This window comes from Phyllopteryx taeniolatus, chromosome 13 (assembly GCF_024500385.1).
Source record: "Phyllopteryx taeniolatus isolate TA_2022b chromosome 13, UOR_Ptae_1.2, whole genome shotgun sequence".
Classification (NCBI taxonomy): domain Eukaryota; kingdom Metazoa; phylum Chordata; class Actinopteri; order Syngnathiformes; family Syngnathidae; genus Phyllopteryx; species Phyllopteryx taeniolatus.
In genome coordinates, this window is record NC_084514.1 from 19,883,976 (window position 1) to 19,909,787 (window position 25,812).

Below are 25,812 nucleotides of genomic sequence, written 5' to 3' on the forward strand. Positions count from 1 at the left end.
TTAATTCTGAACACAGCCACATCTTCACTTATCAGAAGGTGTGCACACTTGCGCAACCACAATATCTCCCTTTTTTTAGTATTACTCCCCCTCCTTATTGAAAATGTGTGTTTTTTAAATTTTTATTTTGAAATGATTTATCTTGGTCTGAGTTTTTTTATATCCCAAATACCTGGCATAGTTTTAGATTGATATTTTTATTGTGGAAAAACAAAAATCCAAAAATTATACAAAACAAATTTAATACAAAGATATCTGAAAGTTTTATCTTTAAAAATCTAAAAACATATATAGATATAAAATATACAAGCCAGGGTAAAAAGTAAATGAGACCAAAATAAGTTTAAATGATTTTGAATAAAAGGAAAAATTAACCATATAAAAAATTGTAATACATAAGAGGAAACTCTGAAATGTTACAAAAATAGTCAAAACAAAATGTAGGAAAATGTATTCAGTGGAAAGCACAATTTAATTCCAGTATAGAGTAAATCAAAATATTTTTTTCTATATTTTTTTTCTTTTTTATCCCAAAAAAAAATAAAATAAATTGCACGGTGAGGATGTAATAAGTGAACCGTTGGCTTGCGCAGACGCTGCAGAGGGAAATCGAGGGCCACGAGCCCCGCGTGGACGAGGTGCTGGAGCGAGGACGCAGGATGGAGGAGGGACCGGGAGACCCCGAGGCCGGGCGGCTCGCCGGGCAGCTGCGCGAGCTGGAGGAGGCGTGGCCGCGGCTGCGGGCGCAGATGACCCGCCGAAAGGAGAGGCTGGACGCGTCGCACTGGGCGCAGCAGTTCTACAACGACGCCGACGAGGCCCAAGCGTGGATTGGCGAGCAGGAGCTCTACATGATCGCTGAGGAAAAGCCCAAGGTGCGATGCACATCAAAAGTTTGCACACCCCTGTGCAAATGGCAACTTTTGGTGATACAAAAAAAAAAATCTCACCTTTCAAAACTTTTTCAGGCATTAATTTGACCGTACAACTAAATAATAATAAAAAAATATATATATATATTTTAGACAAGCCAAGTAAAAATCGAGCAGGCTTAAGAATAAGTATACTTTTAAACCGCGTACGCCGGTTTCATCCCTTCGCCCAACCTAACTTGCTTTTGGAGTTACCGTGTTTTCGTTTGAAGAGTTCCCACTTTTGGTCTTCCTGTTCGTGCAGGATGAGCAGAGCGCCATGTTGAGTCTGAAGCGTCACAACATCGCCAAGCAGGCCGTGGACGACTACGCCGACTCCATCCGCAATCTGTCAGAGCGAGCTCAGAACATGTTGACGGAGGAACATCCCGACGGGTCTGCAAATTCTCCGCAAAATAAAGATGATTCTAATTCTGATTCTGATTCTGAAGTTCCACTGAAAGCTAAAATCCAATCCTGAGTCTTTTTCCTTCCCTGCGGTGGGCGCGCGTGCAGCGAGAAAATCATCCGGCGTCAGGGCCAAGTGGACAAGCAGTACGCCGGGCTGAGCGAACTGGCCGAGGACCGGCGCAGGAAGCTGGAGCACGCGTGCCGCCATTTCATGCTCAGCCGCGAGGTGGACGACCTGGAGCAGTGGATCTCCGAGCTCGACGTGGCCGCGTCCTCGCAGGAGATGGGCCAGGACCTGGACCACGTCACGGTACGCAGTAGTCGCCCTCACAAATTGTTCACCAGCGACAGTTATGAGAAGAAGTAATGATAGAAAAAAAATATTCCAAAAAAAGAAGCTTCAAGTTGTTTAATGCTACTCCCAGTTGAAGTTTACTGTTAAACCTAACATAAAACAAAAGAGAATTGGCACTCGCGCAAGTCTGTTAGCTTAATGCTAACCCACGATGAAAATGCCATAGGTGGGCTAACCATACAAGCACTTTGAAGTATAATGCAGTTCTTTAATAAAGTATTAATTTGGATAAAATACAAGTGTCAAACTTAAAATAAAACATATAATAAGCAAAAGATACTGTTTAAAAGTGTAAAGTATAATTCAAAAAAATAAAATTGAATATAGTAAATAAGAAAAAACATTCACAGCGTAAAAAGTGTAATACTTTAAAGTGTCAATTTGACTAGAATATAATAAAATAAGCAAAATACTATATATACTTAATGGAACTTATAAATAATTTCAAGTGCAAAAAAGTATATAAAATATACATAAAATGAGAAGAAATTGCTGTCTATAAAGTGTGTTATTTCAGAGTGTAAGAAATATATCCATGTGAAAAAATTATCAAAATAATAATAAAAGTGTAAGAAAATATATATTGATGAAAATAAGCAACAAAAAAAAAGAGAATAAACAGCATACCACTTAAATAAACAGCATACCACTTAAATAAAGAGTATTTTAAGGTGTAAAAACGAGTAAGGAAAAAATATACTAAATATATATATATAGTTAAAAAAAACATCAAATTAACCTCAAATAAAGTTCAGCTGGTTTAGTAGGCTTTTCCAGACTTTTCTTTTTTGCTTTCCAGCCCAAAGCATGAACGTTTTGTGCAAACACTGATTCCTATTTGGAACAACTCATAATTCCCTGCACTTAGTCGAAGACCCCACTTACAGCTAAAGAAGAAAAAAGTGTCAAAAAATAAATGCAAAAATATCCAAGTTGTAATTTAACTCTTCCGCGGGTCAGCTTCTGAGGGACAAGTTCCGCGAGTTTGCGCGTGAGACGGGCGCGCAGGGTCAGGAGCGCGTGGACGCCGTCAACCGGACCATCGACGAGCTGATCGAGGCGGGCCACGGGGAGGCGGTGGCCGTGGCCGAGTGGAAGGACGCCATCAACGAGAGCTGGGCCGACCTCCTGGAGCTCATCGACACGCGCGCTCAGCTGCTCAACGCCGCCTACGAGCTGCTCAAGTACGATTTTGTGTGATTTTAAGTCTATTTTGTCCAACTTAGACATTGTGCAACTCGAGAAGTTGGACTTTGGAATTTTGGGCTACATTAAAAGTTATATTTTCCCCGATTTCATTTTTTTGTAGAGATGTATTTTTCTTTTCCCCAAAACTTTGCTTCAACTTCAAATGAAGTGTTGGTTCAGACATTGAAATTTTTTTTGTGCTACTTTAGTGGATGTATTCTCCCCCCCCCAAAAAAAAAAAAATTATTGTCAAAGTCCAAAGTTATAAGACAGCGATTCGGGCGCAACTTTAAAGCGTTATCCCAACGTGGCGTTAAGGTACTTTGACGACGCCAAGGAGCTGGTGGTCCAGATCCAGGACAAGCAGAAAGAGCTTCCCGAAGACGTGGGCGAGGACTTCAGCAAAGCCGAAACCTTCCACAGGATGCACGCCGCCTTCGAACGCGACATAACATCCCTGGGAAAGCAGGTAACGACAACGTCGGTTTCAGTCTTGGCTTTATATGCTGCCCCCTGGTGGATTTACAATCCCAATGATATTATTTTAAAATGTGAACGATGTTGAGGCTCGTTTTTTCGGTACTTTTTACTTCAGTCTTCTAGTACTACTACTACTACATTCAATCGTGAATATGTCAAAAATGTAAAAATGCAAGTAGGTATATAATAATAATTACAAAATAATATTCTGATTTTAAAGTTGTTTTTAAAAAAGTTGGTATTTAATCGTGCATTTTTTTGTGCGTTTACTTATTAATTTAAATATAAAACTTTTTAAAATATCTTTGGACTTCAATCATGAATGTATCAAAAAGTCTAAATGCAAATAATGCAATTTTTGAATGACAATTTATTATATTGTGATCCAAATTAAAAATTTAAATAACTATACAAATAAAGTGAAGCAATAAAATTATATTATTATAAATAATAGTAATACGTATTACTTATTCTTACGATGCATGTAATATTATTATTGGTATTATGTGATTGTAGTTTATTAGAAATAATAATAATATAAATATAATTAAAAGGTAATATAAATATAAATAATGAAATAAATGTGTGTATAAAAACAAGTGAAGGAACTAATACAAATAAATTTGAAGGTATTTTTTAAAGCAAATTATTAATATAAAAATATAAAAATAAGAGTAATTTAAAAAATTGTGCTAATAATCACTAATAAAATTCAAAAGTAATAAAATGAAATGCTTAAAAAACATTAGTTGTGGTAGAAGAAATCATGAAAAATAAAATATCGGTATAATGTAAATATGCTACGTAAAAAGTTGTAATAATAAAAAAAGTGATGGAAAAAAACAAAGGAAATAAACATTTTAATAATGACTTCATAATTTTGAAAATGATTTTTAATAAAAGCATACCAATTACTTATGATATTAAAAAAATATATAAAAAATAGTTTAAATAAAAAATACACATAAAATATAGGTAAGTGCAACAGAAGTCTAAAAATATAACATTTTACACTTGGTGCGCTATTCATTTATATTATGTAGACTATTTATTTACATAAACCACAATGTGCCCCACTCAAGAAACGAATTTAAAAGTAGCGTGAAGTTAGGCGGGCAAAGTGAATCCCGCAAGCGCGCATGTCGGTCCCCTCGCAGGTCGAGCAGCTCCAGGAGACGGCGGCGAGGCTGCGCGCTCAGTACGCCGGCGAGCGGGTCGACGCCATCCAGGCTCAGGAGCGAGCGGCCGCCGAGGCCTGGAAAGCTTTGCTGGACGCCTGCGACGGGCGCCGCAAGCGACTGCTGGACACGGCCCACAAGTTCCGCTTCTTCGCCATGGTGCGAGACCTCACGGCCTGGATGGAGAGCGTCGTCCAGCAGATCGACACCCAGGAGAAGCCACGGTCAGTCGGCAAAAGAAACGAGATCGATACATTGAATTGTCTTCACTAGTCAGCCTTTGTATTTTTAAATAGAGTGGACAAACTTAATTTTTTCATTTTGCAGGAGTTTTTTTGAAAAAACTTTTATGGCTTCCGTAACATGACATTTACGTCATCTGGATACTTTTCTTTTTTTTTTAACATGAATTGTGGTTTTCCTCAGACTTTATACGAGAGGTTCAACAATTTATCGGTTAATCGTCCGAAAATCGACTATTTTGATCATCATTGTTTAACCTAAAATTGTCCGGCTCCTCGGAATTTCAGTCTCTCATCAGTACATTTTCGTCGTCCTCCATGAAAGCAAAATGATTATCTTTGTGGAGACGTCCGCGTTTTTTGGGGGAAAAGAATGATCGAAATTCTTTGCCTATTTTCGACACCAAACAATTGAGTGAATCGTAATTTATGCTTGCGCGTTTTCTGCACTGTCCATTTGACATAACGTCTTGTTTTTGGATAAACTGATGGAAATTAAATCATCAACAGAATAATCGATTATTAAAATATATATATATTTTTTTTAATTCCTATTTTTACATGATATCGTATCGCATATTTCTCGTATTTCCATTTTTCTAACCAGGGACGTGTCCTCGGTGGAGCTTCTGCAGAAGTATCATCAGGGCATCCGCTCTGAGATCGAGGCGCGGGGCGTCAAGTTCACGGAATGCAGCGACGCGGGCGCGGCCCTGCTGGCGCGCGAGCACCGAGACTCGGCCGAGGTCGCGCGCAACCGACGGCCGTCCGAAATCGCTGTTTTCTGCACAGATTTTGAAGCCTTGTTGTTCTTGTGAAGATCCGAGAGAAGATGACGCAGCTGCGGGACAAACGTGAGGAGATGATGCTCCAGTGGGACGACCGTTGGGACTGGCTGCGACTTTGTAAGAGCGACATCGTCAACATTTGAAACCGTCGACTCAAACTGATTTTGAAATGGTGAAAGTGAAGTTAGGTCCCAGAGGACCACCCACAAACAATTTACGCAACCGTAAATACTGCGATGAGATGAACCCACCTATCACAAATCATATTTGTAATCCAATAAAAGAAGTTTTTGTTTGAAGACCCTAAAACAATTTTCCAGTTTAAAAAAAAAAAAAATGTATCCCCCTCCTTTCTTCCCTCCCTCCTTCCCTCCCTCCCTTTATCGCGGTAATGTCAGCTCCGTGGTCGGGAGGTCAAATCCTCCGTGGGGGCTGGAATTCGACGCCAATTTTTGTATCGCACGAGGACCGAGTGGGCGTGTCTTAACTTAGCAGGAGAGCCAATGGGGCAAGAGTGGCGCCCGAAGCGGAAGTTGCGTCATAAAATGGTGACAGCAGAACAATTAGTCATCATTAACTATACTGTTTATCCTTCTCATGTAAAAAATAGATATACATGTTTTTGAATATTTCAATTAGTATATGTCATTTTCATGTTTGTTTCAGTTTTGTATTAGTCGAGGTGAGTAGCGGCGTCTGTTGACGAGCCGCCACTTTTTTCTTGCCCGTAGTGTTGGAGGTGTGCCAGTTTGCACGCGACGCCTCGGTGGCCGAGGCCTGGCTGGCGGCTCAGGAGCCGTATGTCGGCAGCGAGGAGCTCGGCCGGTCGCTGGGCGACGTGGAGAAGCTGCTCAAGCGTCACGAGGCCTTCGAGAAGTCCACCGCCGCCTGGGAGGAGCGCTTCTCGGCCCTGGAACGCCTCACCACCGTACGGGCCGACGTCTCGACAAAAAGCTCACGCGAGCCGAGGTCCGGGGGAAAAAAAATGGGATGACAAAAAAAGTTGTGTTGTGTTGCTCAGTTGGAGCTGTTGGAGCTGAGGAAGCAGCAGCAGCAGGAGGAGATGGAGCGATTGGAACAAGAACAGCAGCGCTACCATCAAGAAAGCAGGTACGCTGCTACCCTTCAGGACATTTCAAAACAACAACCAAAAAAATATATATTTTTTTGACTCGACGGCTTTTACAAACTGTGTCCACTTTGATGTATTCAAGTAAACTGCATTCATTATTTTATACATTTCATTTTCAAATGATTCATGTATGGAAAATTCAATTATTTTATTTAAAAATGTTTTTAGTACATTTGTTAATTTAGTTCATGGCATGTTTAGTTATTGTCTTCCTTTTATTTAAATGTATTTTAAATGAATAAAATGTATTGTTGATAAATCTATTTTAAAGACAAATTCATTAATGACTTAATTTGATTTAATGACCTTACAAATTTCATTTTTTTTGTTAATTGGAAAAAAAACCCTTATTTATTTATTATTTAATCATTGGCATGTATGATACATTCCTTTAAAAACATTTATAGTTTAATGTAATTCAACACATTTTAAAATATTTTGCAATTATTCAATTCATTAATGTATTCACTTTTATTTGTTTAATGTAATTCTATTACCTTTATTTGTGTGATCTATTTTCTGTAACTCTTCCGCAATTGGTAATTATATATTTTGTCATTTTCCTTTCTTTTTTTTTTTTTACTGTCACAAATAGATGAAAAATGTATTGTAAAAATACATTGATTTCATAATATATTCTCTTACATTTATTCTATACATTTACAGTTACATGACATTAGTCGTCATATAAATAATTATTATTAAAATAGAAATACATGTAATGGATTGTTTCGAAATAAAATTAATGTTGATAGTGTTGGTTGACCTTCGTGTTGTCATGCTGACAGAAGGGGACAATGTGTAACAATGTGATCTTTCTTCCAATCAGGAGAGACGATACTGGCTTCGCTGAATCTTCGCAACTCTTCACGGTGGAGGAAGAAACAGTGGTGAGCGTGTGCGTGGAGAAACACGCTCGATGGCGTTTCCTTCATAACTTAACGTTATCTCCTCCAGTCCGGAGCGGCCGAGCCCAGCTCGGGCATCCCCGAGGCGGCGTCGCCCACCGAGTCTGAGATGAAGGGGAGCGCCTCGCCGCAGTTGGAGGCGTCCATCTCGGCAGCCGAGGAGCCCGCCGAGGCGCCGCGTGCCTGGACGGTGCTGCAGGAGGGCATGCTGGGACGCAAGCACGACGTGGGGGGTTCTGGGAAGAAGGCCTCCAATAGGTAAGACGCGTTTATTCGCCCCGAGCACCGCCACAGGGCTTCATCTTTGAAATGAACTCAGCAGGTGTAAGATTTTCGGCCTTCATTTTTTTTTCAAGGGAAAAAGTCACCACCTTACGTAACCAAAGTTGGAATTTTACAAGATGAGAAATTCCACCGGCAAGTTGTGTGCCCGGAAAACAAACAAACAAACAAAAACAAACAAACAAAAAAAACGCCTCAATACGGTGTTTCCAACTCAAAACACCAGAGGGCGCAGTTTTCTGTTTTGCCACGAGTTAGTATTTTTGCAAGGGTCAATTTTCGATTCAATTTTTTCGTGTCAAATGTGCGTGTGAGTCGCCAACTGTAATCTGCAATTTGGTGGTGATTGTCCAGATCGGCTGGGGAGAATAAAGTCATATATTGCGTTTGGGCAATTTTTATTGATTTGAGTTTTTTTTTTTTTTTTTTTTTTTAATTGTAAGTCGATTTTTATTTAAAAAAAATTAAATAATAGAAAAAAAAAATTATGTTTTTGGAGAAAGAAAATAAGATTTAAAAAATCATATAAGAACAAAGACAGATTTTTTTTCCAGCAAGCCAAATATTAACTATATATATATTGGAATCTTACATGAAAAAGTAATCGTGCAAAAATAATCATACATTTTCAATGTTTTGCTTTTAGAAAAAAAATACATTGCAATTGTCATAATCTTGCAATAAAAAAAATGTAATCTTAGAAGATAATAGTCAATGAATGTTGTGTTAACATTAAATTTTTCGGCATATAAAGTCATATCTTGGAGGAAAAAAGTTGGAATCTTACATCCATGAAAAAGTCAATCTTACAAGGATAGTCATATTTTGTAGAACTGTATGCTTCTGAGAAAAAAAGTGAGATTATTATTTATTTTTATAACCTAGTCTCAATTTGTTCAGACTAAACATTTTGGAGCGAAAAGTCATTTTTCGAAAAAATTACTTTACAGGTGGAAAAAGTCTTGTGGGGCAAAATAATTTTTTTCAAGTTTTTTTTTTTTTCCCCCTCAAACATAATCTTAAAAAAAAAAGTTGTAATTGTTAACAAATCTTGAAAAAAAAGTTTTTTGTTTTAATCATTCTCCAAGAATAAAGTTGCAATGTTATGAGATAAAAAATATTACTATAACATTTGCAACTTTATCGAAAAAGTTGGTAAGAGGACTTTCTCTATTACAAAAACTATTCCAGGAAAAAGTTGCAAACATGCAAAAATAAAATCCTTGCTTAATGTGAATGAAGTCACTTTATTTGATTTTTCAATTTTTTTGATGTGCGCGGAGGTCGTGGAACAACCTGTACTGCGTTCTGAGACCCGGTCAGCTGTCGGCCTACAAAGACGCCAAAAGCTCCGCCCACGGCGCCACGTTTCACGACGAGGACCCGCTGCCCCTGGGCAACGCCAGCTGGGAGCTGCTGACCAACTACAAGAAGAAGAAGCACGTGGCCAAACTACGGTGAGACGTCACGTCACGTCAACGACAAATCTCACCACTCGCGTCAACGGCAACCTCCTCTTTTTCAGTCTTGCGGATGGCAGTGAATATTTGTTCCAGTGTAAAGATGAGGTGAGTGCATAAATTAATTCCAACACAAATTGTTATTTTTAAGAAAAAAATAAATTCACGGGAGGAAACATTGTTTTCAACGAATTTTTGGAAGCCATATTTAAAAAAAATAAAAATAAATAAAAAGTAGCTTTTTTTTTTTTTACATGTAATTTGTTTTATTTTTTTTCTAGAAAAAAGTATTAATCTTGGTGACAAAATTATATTTTTTATTTGTGAAAAGGTTATTAGGGGAGACAAATCAATTTTTTTTTTTTTTTTTTACACATACACAAAACAGATTTTTTTGTTGACAGTTGTATTTTTTAAGTAAAGTATTTGAATTTCTTTTTTTTTTTTTTTTTTTAACGACCCGTAATTGTTTTAAGAAAAGGACAATCATTTTTGTCTATTTTTGATCATATGTATGCATAATATATAATATATTGAAAAGGAGATCTTTTTGAGAAGTCTTGACACAGGCTTCCTACACATTTGAGATTTCCCAATTGCGTACTTTTTTTGCAGACCCTAATTTCCTGACATCTTGGTAAAAAAATTGAAATAATTTGTGACGTTTGAGTAAATAGGCGTGTATCATTGTGCTCATTTATATTCCTGTTGATGGTACACGTCGAAGGGCACCGACCCGCTTACACGCTGGTCACTTGCCGACCGAAACAATTCCTCAAACCACCAATGCGAAATTTCATCTTTTCTTGTCTTAATAGAAAGTTTGATCTCAACAATACACTAGTTTTCATTTCTTCTCCGTTTCAACGCGCGAGGGCTTGATGATGAAGCGTCATTTCAATCCCGAAACCTCTGATGGGAAAGTAAATGTGATTTAATAGTCCAGGAAAAATATTTTTTTATTTTGTCGCAGTGAAAAAAATAACCACAGGTATGACCATAAAATCAGCTGTGATTATTACAGTTGGAATGACAATTGAAACCCTACTTCCAAACGTTAACCTTGTATTAAGACCCTACTTTGAAACCCTTACCCTGTTTTGAAACAATTTAAAACACAAACCCTACTTTGAAACCCTGTTTTAAAACTGTACTTTGCAAACCTATCCCTGTTTTGAAACCCTACTTTAAAACCATAACCCGACTTTGAAACCCTTGACCGTAAGTCACTCTTAGTAAAAAGTTATATTTTTAATAAAATAAAAAAAACACAATTCTGATATGTGGACATTTTTCAGAAAACTCTCTGTCACGTTTCAATAAAGTAGTTTTTGTCAATCTTCATAGAAAAAGTTTATTTTTTCTCAACCTGGTTATTCCCCCCCCCCCCCCCCCATCTTTATTTTATTCACAAAAATATCTGTTCATTGTGGTCGAATACCATAGAAAGAAAAAAAACAAAAGTGAAGACAACCCCACCCCCCCCAATGTTGACTTTCAGGAGGACCTGCAACATTGGAGCCAGGCCATGGCGAGGGCCCTTCAATCGCACGCGGACGAAGAACAGGCGGCAGACGGGGAGCCGTCCTCGGGGGCCAGAACCCAAAGTCTGCCCCCGCCGGCTTCCGCCCCCAAGAAAGACAAGGAGAAGAAGTTCAGCCGATTCGCCAAGAAGAAGTGAGAGGCCTCGGGGTTGGCGGGCACCACCGTGGCAACCTGGCACATCGCTCGTGCGTCCGATCAGTCAAGAGCTGTTTTACATCATATATCAACATTGGTTCTTCCGCTTGTATTTAACACACAAATGTAGCTTTTTTTTTTTTTTTTTTTAAATGAAATCACAGAAATGCTCTTTTTACACTCAACCAAAGAATTGTTTTTATCTTTGCTTTAGCCGCAAGTTTCTTCACGTGCCTCACACAATGGTTGTGAATTGAAACGATACTGTGCGCATGCAATTGAACTGGAGAAGTCTACGATTTTTATTTGAATACAGGTTCAGGCTCCGCACTCGTGCTCAACTATAAAAGGCCAGACTCTCTAAAGAAACGTATACTGGGGAATGTTTTTCTTGGAAAAAAAATTAAACTTTGCTGCAGTGGGAATTGTTTTATGTCAAAATATAATAGCTTAATAAATAATTTTCTCACTCGAAAATAGTGATTTTTCTTTTCATAATTGATTAAAAATTTTAAAATTACAACTATGTTTTCTTTAAAAAAATACAACTCAATACATGATTTTACTTTAAAAAAAAAAATGAGTTTAGCTTCAATAATTGTATCAAGATTCAACTTTTCTGGAATAAAACAAAAAAAAAGATTGTAGTAATAACTACAATGAATTTATGCTGAGAATAAAGTGGTTACATAAATTAAAAATACTTTCGCAACAAAGTTTAAAAAATTACACGAACATTAAAAAAAATCTGTCCTGGAAAATACAGGACTGTTGATCAAGATTACAACTTGATTAAGGCAAGAGGAGAAAAAAAAAAACATTTACAACTTTACTACTAATTTTGGCTTGAAAAAAAAAAGCTGTCCACTAACAATACATTTAAGTCCTAATGTTGCAGGAAAAACTGACATAATTTGTAAAAGAAGAAAATGTAATTTGCGAGAACTTTTTTTTTTTTAAGAAAAAGGTCATAGGCATAAAGTCATATTTTTTCTAGTATCAGACTGTTACATCTACTGGGAGTTTTGACATTCCCTAAAATTATAACTTTATTCTGGAATTTTCTTTTTCTTGTACAACAAAAATAAAACTTGTAACATTCTGAGTTGATTTTCATGTGTGTCCCCTAATACTCCTACAATATGACTGTGGCAGTATTTTGGCACCATTGCATGACATGAACCAGATGTTGAATATGTTTGTTATTTGGTGCTATTGTGAGGCAGACCACTCCGCTTTGTCGAATGCTCTGTTTGCAGTTTCTTGAGAAAATGCCATCGGTGAAATGTAATTGCGCAGAATATGGACGCAAAGTATTTATTTGTCATTAATGTTTGGAGTCTCACTGAGCTCAGAGCCACAATGGTTGCTGAAGCTTCTCTGTTCACCTGGGAATGTTTTTTTATTGGGGGTTTAAAAATTCTACATTAAGCATTTGGAAAACACCAATCAAGCTCATCTAATCTGTCTTTTGTATTCATTGTGTGATGACAGGAAATAGTTAATAGTGACCTTTTTTTTTTCCTGGTTTTGTGTATGTTTGCGAGGTTCCTATGCTTGTGGATGAAATTAAAATGAATTGAGCAGATGACATTCATACCTGGAATAGCTTTATTACTGAGTACAAACAATTCAACAAACTTATTTTAAACGTTATGCAACTTCTCAGGTCAGGAGCTGGGTGAACACTTGCACGGGGAGCGGCCGCACATTGATCACATGACCTGAATGCTAGCATGCTAATTGCTAACAAGGATATTTACATTACAATCCGCTTGTCTATCCTTTAGGTGCAGCGTTAGCTTGATGCAAGGCCACATGAGGACATGGCAGGGAGGGTCGGGTATTTCATTTCCTACTGAAGTACATTTTTTTATTAAATATATTTCAAAATGTAAAATTGGGGGACAAGTAGGGGTGGACGATTTCATTCACAGCTCTGCTTGAAAGAAAAATTAAATAAACGTATTCATTCAAAATTATACACATACAATAAGGCGCTGGCCAATGGGGTACAGGGTGTGGGATTAAAACCAGACCACAGGTGGAAGCGGTGTGGAGAACACATCCACATGGACACAAAAATCCCTAATGTGTTTTGGTATCAAGAGGTGATCATTTTTTTAGTGTTTACAGACACTTTAAAAGAGAAGACCGGTCTACTGACTGGTCCCATTATTCAGCGCGCTGCATAGAGAGATGATTGTGTGTTCTTGCGTGGCTGTGATGAGGCATGCATGTACTATACGTGTGTGTGTGTGACGAAAGCTGCTTTTAGAGACATCCAAACCTTTCACCGGTCCTGTATCTGTTTTCTATTCATCTCCCGACACAGCAAGACGATTGTGTGTTCTTGCGTGGCTGTGATAAGGTTGTGTGTGTGTGTGGGGGGGGGGGGGGGGGGTCAATGAAGAAAGCTGCTTGTTAGTTGAGGAGCTTGGTGGCTCTCTGGTTGGCTTCGTCGATACGCATTTTGTTCATGTCCGCCTGGAAGCAGACAAAACAAAATGGTGAGTGGCGCAACATTATTACACATTTCGATGCTGTTCATTAAAAGAATCCAACATGTTCAAATGGGAGATGGCCGACCAGGTACATGTGGGCCAGGAAGATGGCCGAGTAGGACTACTGGCCAAGTAAAAACTGAAGTTTCTTTGTTTATTGACGTTTTTCATCAAAACGATCCTTGATCACATTTCTGTGCGCGCCATCATGAGTCATATTTTTGGGGGAAACAAAAGTGGAGGAAAAAATATTCGAACCCTACAAGAATAGTCGGAATTTTCAGGAGGGGGGAAAAAAAAAAAAAAAAAAAAAAAGCTATAATCATCCAAGAATCATATTTTTTAAGAAAATTGCTGAGGACATGTATATATTTTTTACATGTACTGTATTTTCACAAAATCTGAACTGAATAATGCGGCGCGCCTTGTGTGTGCACCGAGTTCCAAAATCTCCGCTTGACTGACTGGGAGCATTTCCTGCTGACACGCTTGCTAATATAGAGGAAAGGCGGACGTCAAAGGGTGCGTGTGAAAGAGGACGCTAAAGGCATGCCCCAAGTAGGTATAAAGCGCCGGTATGTGCAAAAACAAGATCGGTTTGGCTAAGGACCCCCGAAAATGGTACCTACGAAGAGACATGCTTACGAAGCACAGTTTAAACTGCAAGCTATCAGTTACGCAGAGGAACATGGGAATTGAGCAGGCGCGAGTGAATTCAAGATCAACGAATCCACGGTCCACAAGTGGACGCCTGGGCTAAGGTATCTGCTTTGACTGTTGTCGGAGCTTTCGCGAAAGCCGGCATCATTGCCGAACAGCTGTTCATTTCGCATACAGAAGATGAGGACTTTGGTGGATTTGTGGATGAGGACTGATCAAAAAATAACGAGTACATTGTTAAAATACTTCAATAAAGTACAAGCGAAATCAGTTTCGCTCCTGCTGCCTTTTTAAAAACATAGGCTAGCATGCTACCGTATGTTTTAAGCTAGCGTGTGTTAAATACAGAAATAGACCCTGTAACTGAGACTGCGCATTTTAATACGGTATGGTCGCGAAAATACGGTAATCATTTTTGCATTATACTTAATTATATTTTAATCCATCCTCAAGTAATAATATTAAAATAATACACTTTGTTTTCATTTTATAGTGTGTTGATTCTATATTATTATGAGTGCACTGGATATGTGTGAATATTGCTGCTGTGACAATTTAATTTCCCTCATGGGGCAAATGTTAGAAAAAAAAAAAAATCCTAAAAGCATTTTTTTGGGTGCAACAATCGACAAATGCAATATCTGTTCAAATATCATTCCCAAGAAGAAACCTCGGTTACCTTGTCGGTGATCCGATCGATCTGTTTGCTCTGCTTGTCGATCTCTGCGCCCATGTCCACCGCCATCGATTTAAGGTTACCGATGATGCCGCCGACGGCGTTCAGATTGTCTTCCATCTCGTCCTCACGGGCGTCATTGGTTATCCTGAAATGTTGAAATTCCTAAATTCCATACTTTTTAACAAATAACGTGAAAAAATAAAAAAAATACAACCAGTCAATTAAATTTGTTAAAACCAAACCCTGATAAATTCAATGCATGAACAGTTCATGAACTTTTTGGAACTTTTGAACTTCTATCGTTGGGACTGCATTTGCCAACAGGCTTTACAAGGCTGAGCCTGGCGTGGTGATGGACGGACGTGTGCGTCAGTTAAGCTTTACCAAGATTCCCACATAGTTTACAGGCAGAACACGCCCCGCTGCAACATGATTGGTTCCTGCCTCGCGGGAAGGGCAAGCGACGCAGATGTAACGAGATGACCATCCCAAACATGTATGATATTTGTCCGAGGTTAGTTTTAGGGCAAACTAATGCCGTCACATATTCCTTTTCCCGTCTGGAAGCAGTAGGTTCTACCGGGATACAGCAGGGAATCCTAATAACACGTCAGTGAATGAGAGTGCAGTTGGCCGTTGTTAGCGCATGTTAGCCAGTTTGCTCGTCGAGGGCCTGGGTGTCAGTTGGCAACATAACAGCTCCTGTATGAATGTATTACGCGTTTCTTTCATCACAGTTCGTTCGATTGAAGCGATAGAAAGTGCACCGGCCGCTGCTTCTATCCTTGACCACTTGTGGAGACATTACATTATGCTCCAAGTAGCGGTAGTAGGCTAAATTGAATTAGCAAACATCGTAAGTTACCAACAAATTGTGATTCAACTTGTTTATTTTCTAATCGATTTATTGTTTCAGACCTAAATTCCACAATTTTCCAGGAATACCGCCCCCCAAAAAATGGAACGTTACCTCTTGACGTACGGGCCAGACGGCGGCGGCGCGTTGACCTGGCCGGCCTGCCCGTTGCGAACCCCCGCCGGCTGCTTGGAGACCACTTTGGAACCGTCGCCGTTGCTCTCGCCGTCGTGTCCTCCTCCGATGCCCCACGTGCGCTTGTATCGTGAGTCGTTCTCGATGGACGACACCCTGCAGTGGGGCGGAAGAACACCACGTCACAACCAGCGAGGGGCAGCGTAAACCACAAGCAAGCCGCACACCTTCCCTACCTCATCTTTTGGTAATCGTCAAAGGTTCCTCGGCTTCAATGCGAGGGCATTTTGGGAAGAGTGGTTGTCATGGTTACGAGTGTACGTTTGCACCACACGCATAGACACAAAAAAAAAAAAAAAAAAAAAGTCTTGTCCAAGGGTGGACAAAGTAATGCGACCCAAGGAGCATTTACATTACAAATATATGTATAAATGTATGCTTTGGTGGCTCTGTGGTGACGTCTTGTTTTAAAAAAGACATTAAAGACCTTTAAGTTCCTACGGTTTCCTTGGCCATTGACCTGAACCAGGAGGAAGTGCTTAGACCCGTTAGACCCTCTCCTGAGCACTGATTATTTTTGTTATATATATATATAGACAAGACCATGTTTGATGTCAAAATAACACTAATGTTCAAATGTTTTAAAGAAGCCAAAAGAAAGCAAGAAACCTATTGCTTTTTATGTCCACAAGGCGGCCAACGTAGGGGAGACACACACCATGTTCCACAATTGTAAACGCCGGTTAAATTAATTGACAACAGCGGGGCCGTTTCCCCATGTCGGCAGAGGCGTACCTGTTGCACGGACAGATGCAAAGGCCGCAGCACTTGGAGAGGTCCGTCAGGTTCTTCTCGGCCAGCCTCATGTCCTGGTTGATCTGGTCCATGCCGTCCTCCACGTGATTCAGCTGCTCTGAAACACCAGCACGCCGTACCGAGTCAACCACCGTCACCGTATAAAGACATCTTGGCCGGAAGAAAGTCGTACGTCACGTCATATAATCCAGAGCAGTCACACATATACGCGGACATTAGCCACTTTATTGCACTACTCTCACTAGTTAGCTCTGACACTTTCACAATTAACATTTTATACTGGTCCCAACCAATCTTAATTAAAAGCACAACCTACATGAAGCTTAGTTAATATTTGACCAGCTAGCAGTAAGCTAAATTGTGAAGTTAACATAGCTTACCTGTCTTTTGGGGTTTTATGCTACTGGATGAAGTTACAGTATGATGATGTATTTCTTATCTTTGAGTTGCAAACCTTGGATGTTGCTTTTGTCTTTTTCTCCGATTTTATGATAAGAGACCAAATTTAATAATCTTCCGCACTCCGTCCACGATAACAGAATTTGCTTCACGAGGTGGCCTCTGCACCCTACATCGCTGCCGACCGGTGGGTTGCCACAAATCACACACAAAAAAACATTTCTTTCAAACAAACGGCACACCATTCTGAAACTGATGATTTGAAAATGTAATCAGGCAGGCCTTATAAAGTCATGTCATAGAGTCAACGTCGAGTCTTTTATGTTTTATCCAAGCAAGTCTCAATTCCTAAAATTAGCAACTTGGGTCTTGCTAAACCCGCGTCAAGCTAGCGCGCACATACACACACACACACGCACACACCTCCTTGCTGGTCCAACATCACTATGGTTTTGACACCAGTCTCTTTACTCTGCAAACAAGACACACCAGGACATAATTAACGAGGACATTATGTAAAAATGTTCATGTGCTTCTGCTTGTTTATTTAGTCAAGGAAACACTAAATGATGACGTGAGTGGTTGTCTCACCTCCTCCGCCATTTGCAGCATCCTGCGCGTGCTTTCAAGTGACTGTAAACAAAATAGGGTCACATTTTATCTTGGATTCTAGCTTCCATAGAACATAGTTAAACAAGACGATACGATGCAGACTTGTCAGAACAATATTCACAACGTCACACGCCGCCCATTTGTCAGGTGACAAAGTATCAGGAATGGAAAACAAGGCGCATGCAAGGACCTGGAATGCAGCCGGTCCAGGTGAGTAATGCCCCTGCGTTTCTATTTCTAGCAAACTATTGACTATAATAAACATTGTTGATGAAACGAATTGACTCGACTTGACTTGAAGGAGCAATAAGGCCACGCTTAAAACAACAGAAAATAGTGATAACTGAAAGACTTGTCATTATTTTTCACATAATACGCCCTCAATACACGTACATTGATAGTTGACTAATTTCTGACCTCCACTGAGCAGAAGGCGACAAGATGTCCGCCAAGCGGGTGTAGGCAGAAGGGAGGAAGAGACAGAAAAATATTACATCATAAGAGCGCAGGCACACACAAAACACGGCACAAGTCATCAGTGTTACAAAATGCCGTCGTCAAGGTAAAGGCGATAAGCACAACTCAATGCAGACTGAAATAACATGAATGAGACATGGGCATAGTTATTGATGGAGCAAAACGCACGACTATGGGCTCTGATTGATTTCCCTATGACGGCGCAACCAGATGATTTCAGCCCAACTTTTATCACAAAGTTCACTGGAAATATTGCAATACAGTACGTATATATTGTGCTACAACACACACTGCTTGAAAGTAAATGGCTGATGAAGTGAGCCCATTTGTTGAAGAGTATACAGAACGTCACTAAGTTGAACCCTCCTGTTGCATTGCTGGTCAAGTTTTAAATTTTACTCTAGACAAATTCTTCTTCTTCTTCTTCTTCTTATTTTTTTTTTTTTAATGTGAAGAAAAATTACAATGGCTTTATTTTATTTTTTGTATTTTTATTTGAGAATGATTATTGTATACTAAACATATTGATACTAAAAGAGGAGCAGAAATTTCTTAATTCATACACTTTTTTGTAAATATTGTACAACTCTTTGATTTTATTGCTGGGATTTACCAATCGTCACAAAACAATTGTTATCTATAATATATATATTTTTAATGGTAAAACAGGCATTAATCCATAAGCATTTTACAAAGACAATAACAGGAGGGTTAGGAATGTGATGACATTTCTATTATTCACGACAGGTCAGTGGTTCCACGAGAGGGAGCCAACGTTTTTATGAGACTCACAAACTCGTAATGTTTTCAGACTATTATAAGGCCGTATATATCAAATTTAACACCTTACATGAACAAAACGTGATCACCATTACAAACAGTATACCTGAATGTAGGCCACTTCTTCCTCTCCTTCACCACAGAGTGATAATTGACAGTTATTCCCATTCTGATCTCTGATTGTAATTTGAAATGTGCCAATTTCATTACAAAGAAAGTGTGTTGCTCACGTGTCTGCGGAATTTTTAAGATCTTTGGACAACACATTTAAGTGAGCATCACTTAAGTACATTTAGACGTTATTTTTTGGAAAAATTTGAAAATGACTTCAGGATTGGCTCAGACTTCACCTTTCTTCCCTTGTCTAATCTTTGAGGATTTTCAAGCGCTGGGGTCTTTATTTGCTCACACCGAGAGCAAACATTGCTTCTCTGAAACGCACGGGCACACAGAAGCTACAGCAATTCAAAATTGAGTTATGAATTTCCCTGTGATGAAAGAAATTTCTTTAAATGCCTCAGTGTGACTGACATTTTTGCACAGCAGGAGGTACCTGGTTAGTACAACAGTTCAATTAACAAAATGTCTTGATAGTGTTGACACGAGAGAGCAACCCAGTTTAGCAGGATTGTCACTGCCGAAGGCGTCAATAAGACAATTTGAAACTATCGCAGCTAGGAAGCAGTCTTTTACAGCACATTTTGACAACATGCCGTCACCTTCTCATGCGACATCTTTCTAATGGCTCGGATTACCTCATCAGTCACTTGGTTGGCCCTGGCGGTGATCTGCTCCACTGTCATGTCCTCCATCTTGCTGCTGTCCAATTTGGACGCTCCTCCCGTGGCACAGAGTTCAATATTTTGCGGCCTGTGAGAGAGCGACGCAGTGATTGAAAGAATTATATAGGAGGTTAAGCACCTAAAAATATATATTCTTAAAAAGAAGCACGTAGGGCTGGCGTGATTCCTTGATGAAGTCACTTTTTCAGGACTATTTCTTTTGAATAAATTTTTGTAGTGGCTCCCATACTTTAAAGCGCGCTGACGTGCACTGCACGCACTAACAACAAGGCTGCGAACAGAAAGGAGCCCAGCGGAAGGCAATCACGGAGTCCACTGCGCAGACCATTGCCAAAGACACGGTTGCTTTTTCTACAACCGAAGTTGTGGGAAAATGAATGTTTAATATTGTTATGAGAGGGGAAAAAAGGCATGTTGAGGGCTTGCTCAGGTGGTACCAAAAATGGTGGGGATAAACGACCAAGGAACACCAAGGCAGGCCCGAAGAGTTTTCTTTTCCTAACAATGAGCGATTTGCAGGCGTGGAGCGCAGTCATGAGACTCAACGCTGACGCCTGCCAACAAAAACTTTAAAGGGCTTGTTACAACTTAGAAACACATCATTAGCATGTATGCAGATGCATCATGAGTGCAAAGAGCCGCCAGCGAGTCACAAGACAGAGCTTTTTATGTACTTTGTAAAAAGCACAAGAAATTCCGCAAGGGTTGCAAAGGGTGTGAAATTTAACACTCGACTTAGGCTAGCTACCAAATATTTGCAGAATGGATGGACGGATGATTGAGTAATTGGATGAAAATTGATTTTGCATTATTAAACAAAATTTGCATGTGATATGAAGGTATTATTTTTGTCCACTTGGGGTCACCATCCTCATGCTACTGTAGCATCTGTGACTTTGCGTGTATGGCTTTTAAAAGGTGGGCCCTAGCCTTGTGAGTGACGTGGCCGTTGGCAAATGAGATTGTAGTTTCGGCAGATCATGTATGAATGCGCTGAGTACGCATTTGTTCCCCCCCCCCCCCCGTTTGTTCATTCACGCGAGATAAATTTCTGTGTCAATCCTTGACAACTTGTCGCTACACTACATTCTAACTAGCAATGGTAGGTTATATTTAATCAGCTGATGTTGAAACGTTACCTTTTGTTGCCGATTGTAGACATGCCATTGTGGTACACATGGCACTTTTATCTTCCTTGTTAACTGTGAAATGATCCCAAACGTTTGGATTCTGTCTTTTTACTCTTTCTTCCTGGCTCGCCACCATCACGCCAACTTATTTGTACACGCAGTGGTGCATGAGACTGCAGTAAAATTTGTCTTCTGTTGTGACAAAGGGAGCTACAGTATGCATTAGCACATTCACTGCCATTGACGGCTTTAGAAGTCAACTATCCATGTTAACATGTTCAATGCCTGTTCAAATTCTTGCGGTTCCTTTCCTAAAAAGAAAAATTGTTGACGCTGCACTTTTCTAAAAGGATTCAAGTTAAATCAGCATTGTGACTTTAAGGTATTCCATCTCATCAAATATGTATTCTTAACCTTATTGTATGCATTTTTTTGTTTATTTGATTAGCTTTCATTTACAGGGACTCTTCGGATTACATTGTAGTCTATCCCTAACACAGTAGTAAAGTCATAATTACACTAACAAATGTATGAAAAACACCTCTAGGCCAATCAAATGTTTAATTATGAACTTCATTAAATATGTCAAATTTGTTCCTATTCACACAAAAGATCATACGTTTGCATTTTTCTCCCCCTACCATACTAAATGTGTTCTGAACTGCCTCCTTAAACCCAAAAGTACATGCCAAACTGTGATTTTTGACTTACTGCTACGCCGCAAGTAATTTAGGACAAGGAAATAACTCAAATGCTTTAATCCATTTTGCTTTTAAGTACTCGGGTGGTTTGAAAAAGGCAACTTCAAACTTACTCTCGTGTACACATTCCCTACTTTCATGCTATTACAAGGCACCTTTCATGTTTTTTTTTTTTTTTCCTGGAAAGGATCTTGACGTAGTTAATACATCCTGTGTGATCTCGCCGCTTCACTCTTTTATGGCTTTAAGCCAACGTTTTATATGTCTTGTGAGCTTTTACTGCATCAGTGTGGTTTAGCGCAGCTAAAATGCAATCCAGGCTGATTGTGACACATGAAAGCCAGTTTGTGTACATCTAAAAGTAATCGGACGACATTAGCAAGCCCCAACTGGCTCTCCTCTGTTGTCGCTGGTATAACGTCTTCCCCCTCCCTTTAAAGCAATGCAACAGTTGTCACATTTTGACACATAACCGACAAAAACTACAACGCCATTGGGGAAGCGAGGAAACTGTGAGGGAATTCTGCTTACTGAGCTGCCTCCACTTCCTTTGCTAACATTTCCCTTGGAGTCAAAAGCTGAAGCGATGGAACTTTGAATGGAAAAAGCAAAAAGGAAAAGGGAGCGTCTGCTTGTCGAGATGATTTATGAATTGTTGTTTTTTTAAAGAGACTATTCTTTCTAAGGAGGAAGTTAGGCACATGATGGAGGGGGAAAAAAACATGGAAATAAATGGATTAATCTCTTGTGATGTGGTCCCAAACCTCTAATAAGAGTTTCCCTTTTCACAACATACAATATCCCAATGAATTCAGCATCAAATTTGTTTGTTTTGGTCCACAATCTATGCTTCAGAGTACCACACGTGGACAGTACAAATTTCAAAACACATACAGCTCGGCAGGTTTCACCACACTAGTGGTTCACTTCGATTGCACAATGACTCTCCACATGTGGTTTTTATGTCCTGAATGTATATTTCATCATAGTGGCTGTTTGTTGTTATACTGCAGTGGTTCCAACTACCGGAGACAAAATCCTTGTGTGTCTTGTAATGTAATTGGCAACAAATTCTGAACTCTCAACTATAAAATGTTGTACATGTAGGTTTATTAAAACAAAGGAAGGGCGACAAGCCTGGCTGATCGAGGAATCGATCAGTAAAAATTGTGTAGCTTGTCTGGACTGGAATGCTGCATCTTGAAGCAATTTAAGTCAAATAGAACGTTCTACGTGGTAGATTAATTAATGTTTACAAAACAGCAAAGAACCCTTTGGGGGATAAAAATTTGAAATACGGCATATTTTTTTGTGTGAAAAACAAAGCTGACTTTATTGCAATGCCATAATACCCAGCCTATCAATAGCCAGTCGATATTTATGCGAGACAACTGGAGAATGCTTGGAGGGTTAAGTTGTGGTCATCTATGACTGTGCATTACTAGTGGTTTTTTAAATTATTTTTTTAAATGTAACTAAAAACACAATTAAAGCATTTTATTTATAATAATAATAATTAACAAAACACAAGGATTGAACTCCCTCAGATGATTCTCATAACAAGCAATGCGAAACAGGCCAAGGTGGACGTGCCGCCTCATGTCCTCCAAGTGTAGAGTTCTGGTTCTTCTACCCAAACCTGTTCCTCCAGATCTCGGTGCAGTACACAATGACGTATTTGCTTGCACACAATGACCGGGGCGACACGTTCACATTTTGCCACATTTGCTGTCATTGTTTGGAAATAATGAGGGGGTCTAGCAGCTTAACCACGCACATAAACAAACTAAATAACAGATACAATTTATGTTAGGAGGATAACTAGACGACAGAAGCCGGAAAGAAGTGTAACACTGCCTTATATTAAATAAATAAATTTAAAAAATAAAAGAAAATCCTTCACCATACAAACAGTGTAAGATGTTTGACAGATCAAACAGATCAATGTTTGACAGATCAATGACAGATCAAACAGTTTATTGATCTCGCGAGACGGAAAAAAAAAAAAAAAGACTTGTCAAACAGGTGACGTTAACATGAATGACAGGCACGAAGGAAAAAAAAAAAAAGACAACATAAAAGGTATGCCGCTTTTAACGCTAACAAACCAACACGAGTAATGGTTGACTTAAGATGATTAAAAAGTCACTTACATTGTGCGAAAATGTGGCGGTCGGTCGACGACCGGCAGGATCCGAGCAAAGTCGCCCCACGGAGCCGACCAGGAGCTAGTCGGCTAAAGCTAGTTCCGCTTTCCCCTGACACCACCACCCAAACAAACAATGCCGACGGACGCGGCGAGAGGCAGATAAAGTCGTCCGAGGGCGGTCGCTACTTACCGTCAAACCCTCTCCGCGTCGACGTTTTGGACCGGGGACAGCAACTCCTCCTCGAGTCAGGTATGCGCACTTGGTAACTTTCGGATGCCTTCGCTTCTTCCTCCTCTGACACGAGCACTTACGTACGCAGCGCGCGCAACTTGGTAAAGGCGGTGCCTTTAGGAGACGTCGGAAATATGTAAATTCTAAAGACGAGCGGCTGCCAAAAAGTTCACTGGCAAACTACTTGGCTTTTTTCTAGAATGTCCATCCATCCATCCATTTTCTGAGCCACTTCTCCTCACTAGGGTCGCGGGCGTGCTGGAGCCTATCCCAGCTATCATCGGGCAGTACACCCTGAACTGGTTGCCAGCCAATCGCAGGGCACATACAAACAAACAACCATTCACACGCACAGTCACACCTACGGGCAATTTAGAGTCTTCAATTAATGCATGTTTTTGGGATGTGGGAGGAAACCGGAGTGCCCGGAGAAAACCCACGCAGGCACGGGGAGAACATGCAAACTCCACACAGGCGGGGCCGGGGATTGAACCCGGGTCCTCAGAACTGTGAGGCTGACGCTCTAACCAGTCGTCCACCGTGCCGCCTTTTTCTAGAAAGTATTTAATAAAAAAAAAAAAAAAAAAAAAAAAAAAAAAAAAAAAGAAAAGAAAAAAGAAAAAAAAGCATTGGACAAGTACCGAAGGCAGAAGTACTTTTAAGAAGTAGTTTTAAGCAAATAAAGGCTTGAAGGGTGCAAAATAAAAAGCGCGTCTGAGGGAAGGAGGGAATAACGAAGGAAGGTGGTAAAGGAAGGGGGGAAAATGTAGTTTTGCGGTGGAAGGAACGGGGACAAAAGGACACAAGGACACTGAGCGTTTACGCAGTAAAAACGTCATGATCCTAGGATGGCCTGAGTTTTTGAACGCCGCGCACTTTTGTTGAGAGGCGTTGCTGATTCTCCCCACATGAGGGCAGTATTTATTTACCCTTCACCCACACTTCACTCTTTGTGTGCCTATTAAACGTATGATTGCATTTTTTATTATTTTTTTTATTTTTTTGGTTTAGGATAAGTACACTCAGACATTGAATCTACCTGACTCTTTTATGATTTAACCCTCCTACGATGTCAAATTAACCCATGAAAAAACAAAAACAATCATGAAATGAAATGACAATGAAAAAAAAGTGACTTATCCTTGAACCGTGACATTTGAGAGATAATGCACTAAATGTGGTTTGGTATTGTTAGTAATTGAGTTGATAATGAGATATAACAATGTTTTTGGAGGTTTGGGTTCCTTTCTGACACTTTTGAATCATGAAAACCCATAGGAAAAAAATAATTAATCAAAATCAATCAACCTTGAACTGTGAGAGGTAATGCATGAAATATTGAGTGGAATTGTTAGTAGTTTTGATAGTGAGATATAAACAGTGCTTATTGCCCCCCCGTCCCCCATTTCTGACACTTTTAGACAATAAAACATGGCCAGGATCAAATTGACCCATGAAAAAACAGTGAATTATACTCCCTGTGAGAGTTAACATACTAAATATTGATTGGAATTGTTAGTAATCGAGTTAATTTTGAGATATAAACAATGTTTATTGCGGTTTGTTGTCCTTTTTGACACTTTTGGAGGATGAAACATGGCCTGGGTCAAATTGACCCATGGAAAAAAAATGATTTCTTCACTTAAACTGCCCTCTATGAGGGATAACTAAGTAAATAGTGATTACAAATGTTTGTGATGGAGTTAAAAATAGGATATAAACAGTGTTTATGTCCCCCGTTTCTGACACTTTATAATTAAACATGGCCTGGGTCAAACTGACCCATAGGAAAATCATTTTAACAGGAGGGTTGACCCATTGTTTTTTAATTTCTGACATGTTTTAGCATCAATGCACAGCTAAT

At 39.5% G+C, this 25,812-nt stretch overlaps 2 protein-coding genes across 3 annotated transcripts in view; one reads left to right on the forward strand and one right to left on the reverse strand.

The window, feature by feature from the left end:
* The window catches only part of sptb (spectrin, beta, erythrocytic), a 31,077-nt gene extending 18,465 nt beyond the window's left edge, over nucleotides 1-12,612 (forward strand). The window contains 15 exon segments of the mRNA XM_061795170.1: nucleotides 594-875; nucleotides 1,177-1,307; nucleotides 1,428-1,632; nucleotides 2,638-2,861; nucleotides 3,184-3,334; nucleotides 4,503-4,747; nucleotides 5,373-5,511; nucleotides 5,586-5,670; nucleotides 6,285-6,481; nucleotides 6,575-6,663; nucleotides 7,515-7,575; nucleotides 7,643-7,851; nucleotides 9,159-9,332; nucleotides 9,401-9,443; nucleotides 10,837-12,612. Of these exon segments, the coding sequence (XP_061651154.1) occupies nucleotides 594-875; nucleotides 1,177-1,307; nucleotides 1,428-1,632; nucleotides 2,638-2,861; nucleotides 3,184-3,334; nucleotides 4,503-4,747; nucleotides 5,373-5,511; nucleotides 5,586-5,670; nucleotides 6,285-6,481; nucleotides 6,575-6,663; nucleotides 7,515-7,575; nucleotides 7,643-7,851; nucleotides 9,159-9,332; nucleotides 9,401-9,443; nucleotides 10,837-11,016 (2,415 nt within the window). The 3' untranslated portion in view covers nucleotides 11,017-12,612.
* Nucleotides 12,604-24,065, reverse strand: LOC133487920 (synaptosomal-associated protein 23-like). Of its 2 annotated transcripts, none has more exons than XM_061795180.1 (8): nucleotides 23,907-24,065; nucleotides 19,689-19,803; nucleotides 17,656-17,697; nucleotides 17,488-17,536; nucleotides 16,645-16,762; nucleotides 15,829-16,005; nucleotides 14,859-15,003; nucleotides 12,604-13,502 (listed from the first exon to the last, which is right to left on the reverse strand). In XM_061795180.1, exons 2-8 carry the CDS (start codon nucleotides 19,743-19,745, stop codon nucleotides 13,440-13,442), a joined length of 651 nt encoding a protein of 216 aa, XP_061651164.1. In that variant the 5' UTR covers nucleotides 19,746-19,803; nucleotides 23,907-24,065; the 3' UTR covers nucleotides 12,604-13,439. The 2 variants fall into 2 exon arrangements, with proteins under 2 accessions (XP_061651164.1, XP_061651163.1); XM_061795179.1 differs by lacking the exon at nucleotides 23,907-24,065 and adding an exon at nucleotides 23,721-23,879.
* Nucleotides 24,066-25,812: the final 1,747 nt, after the last annotated feature.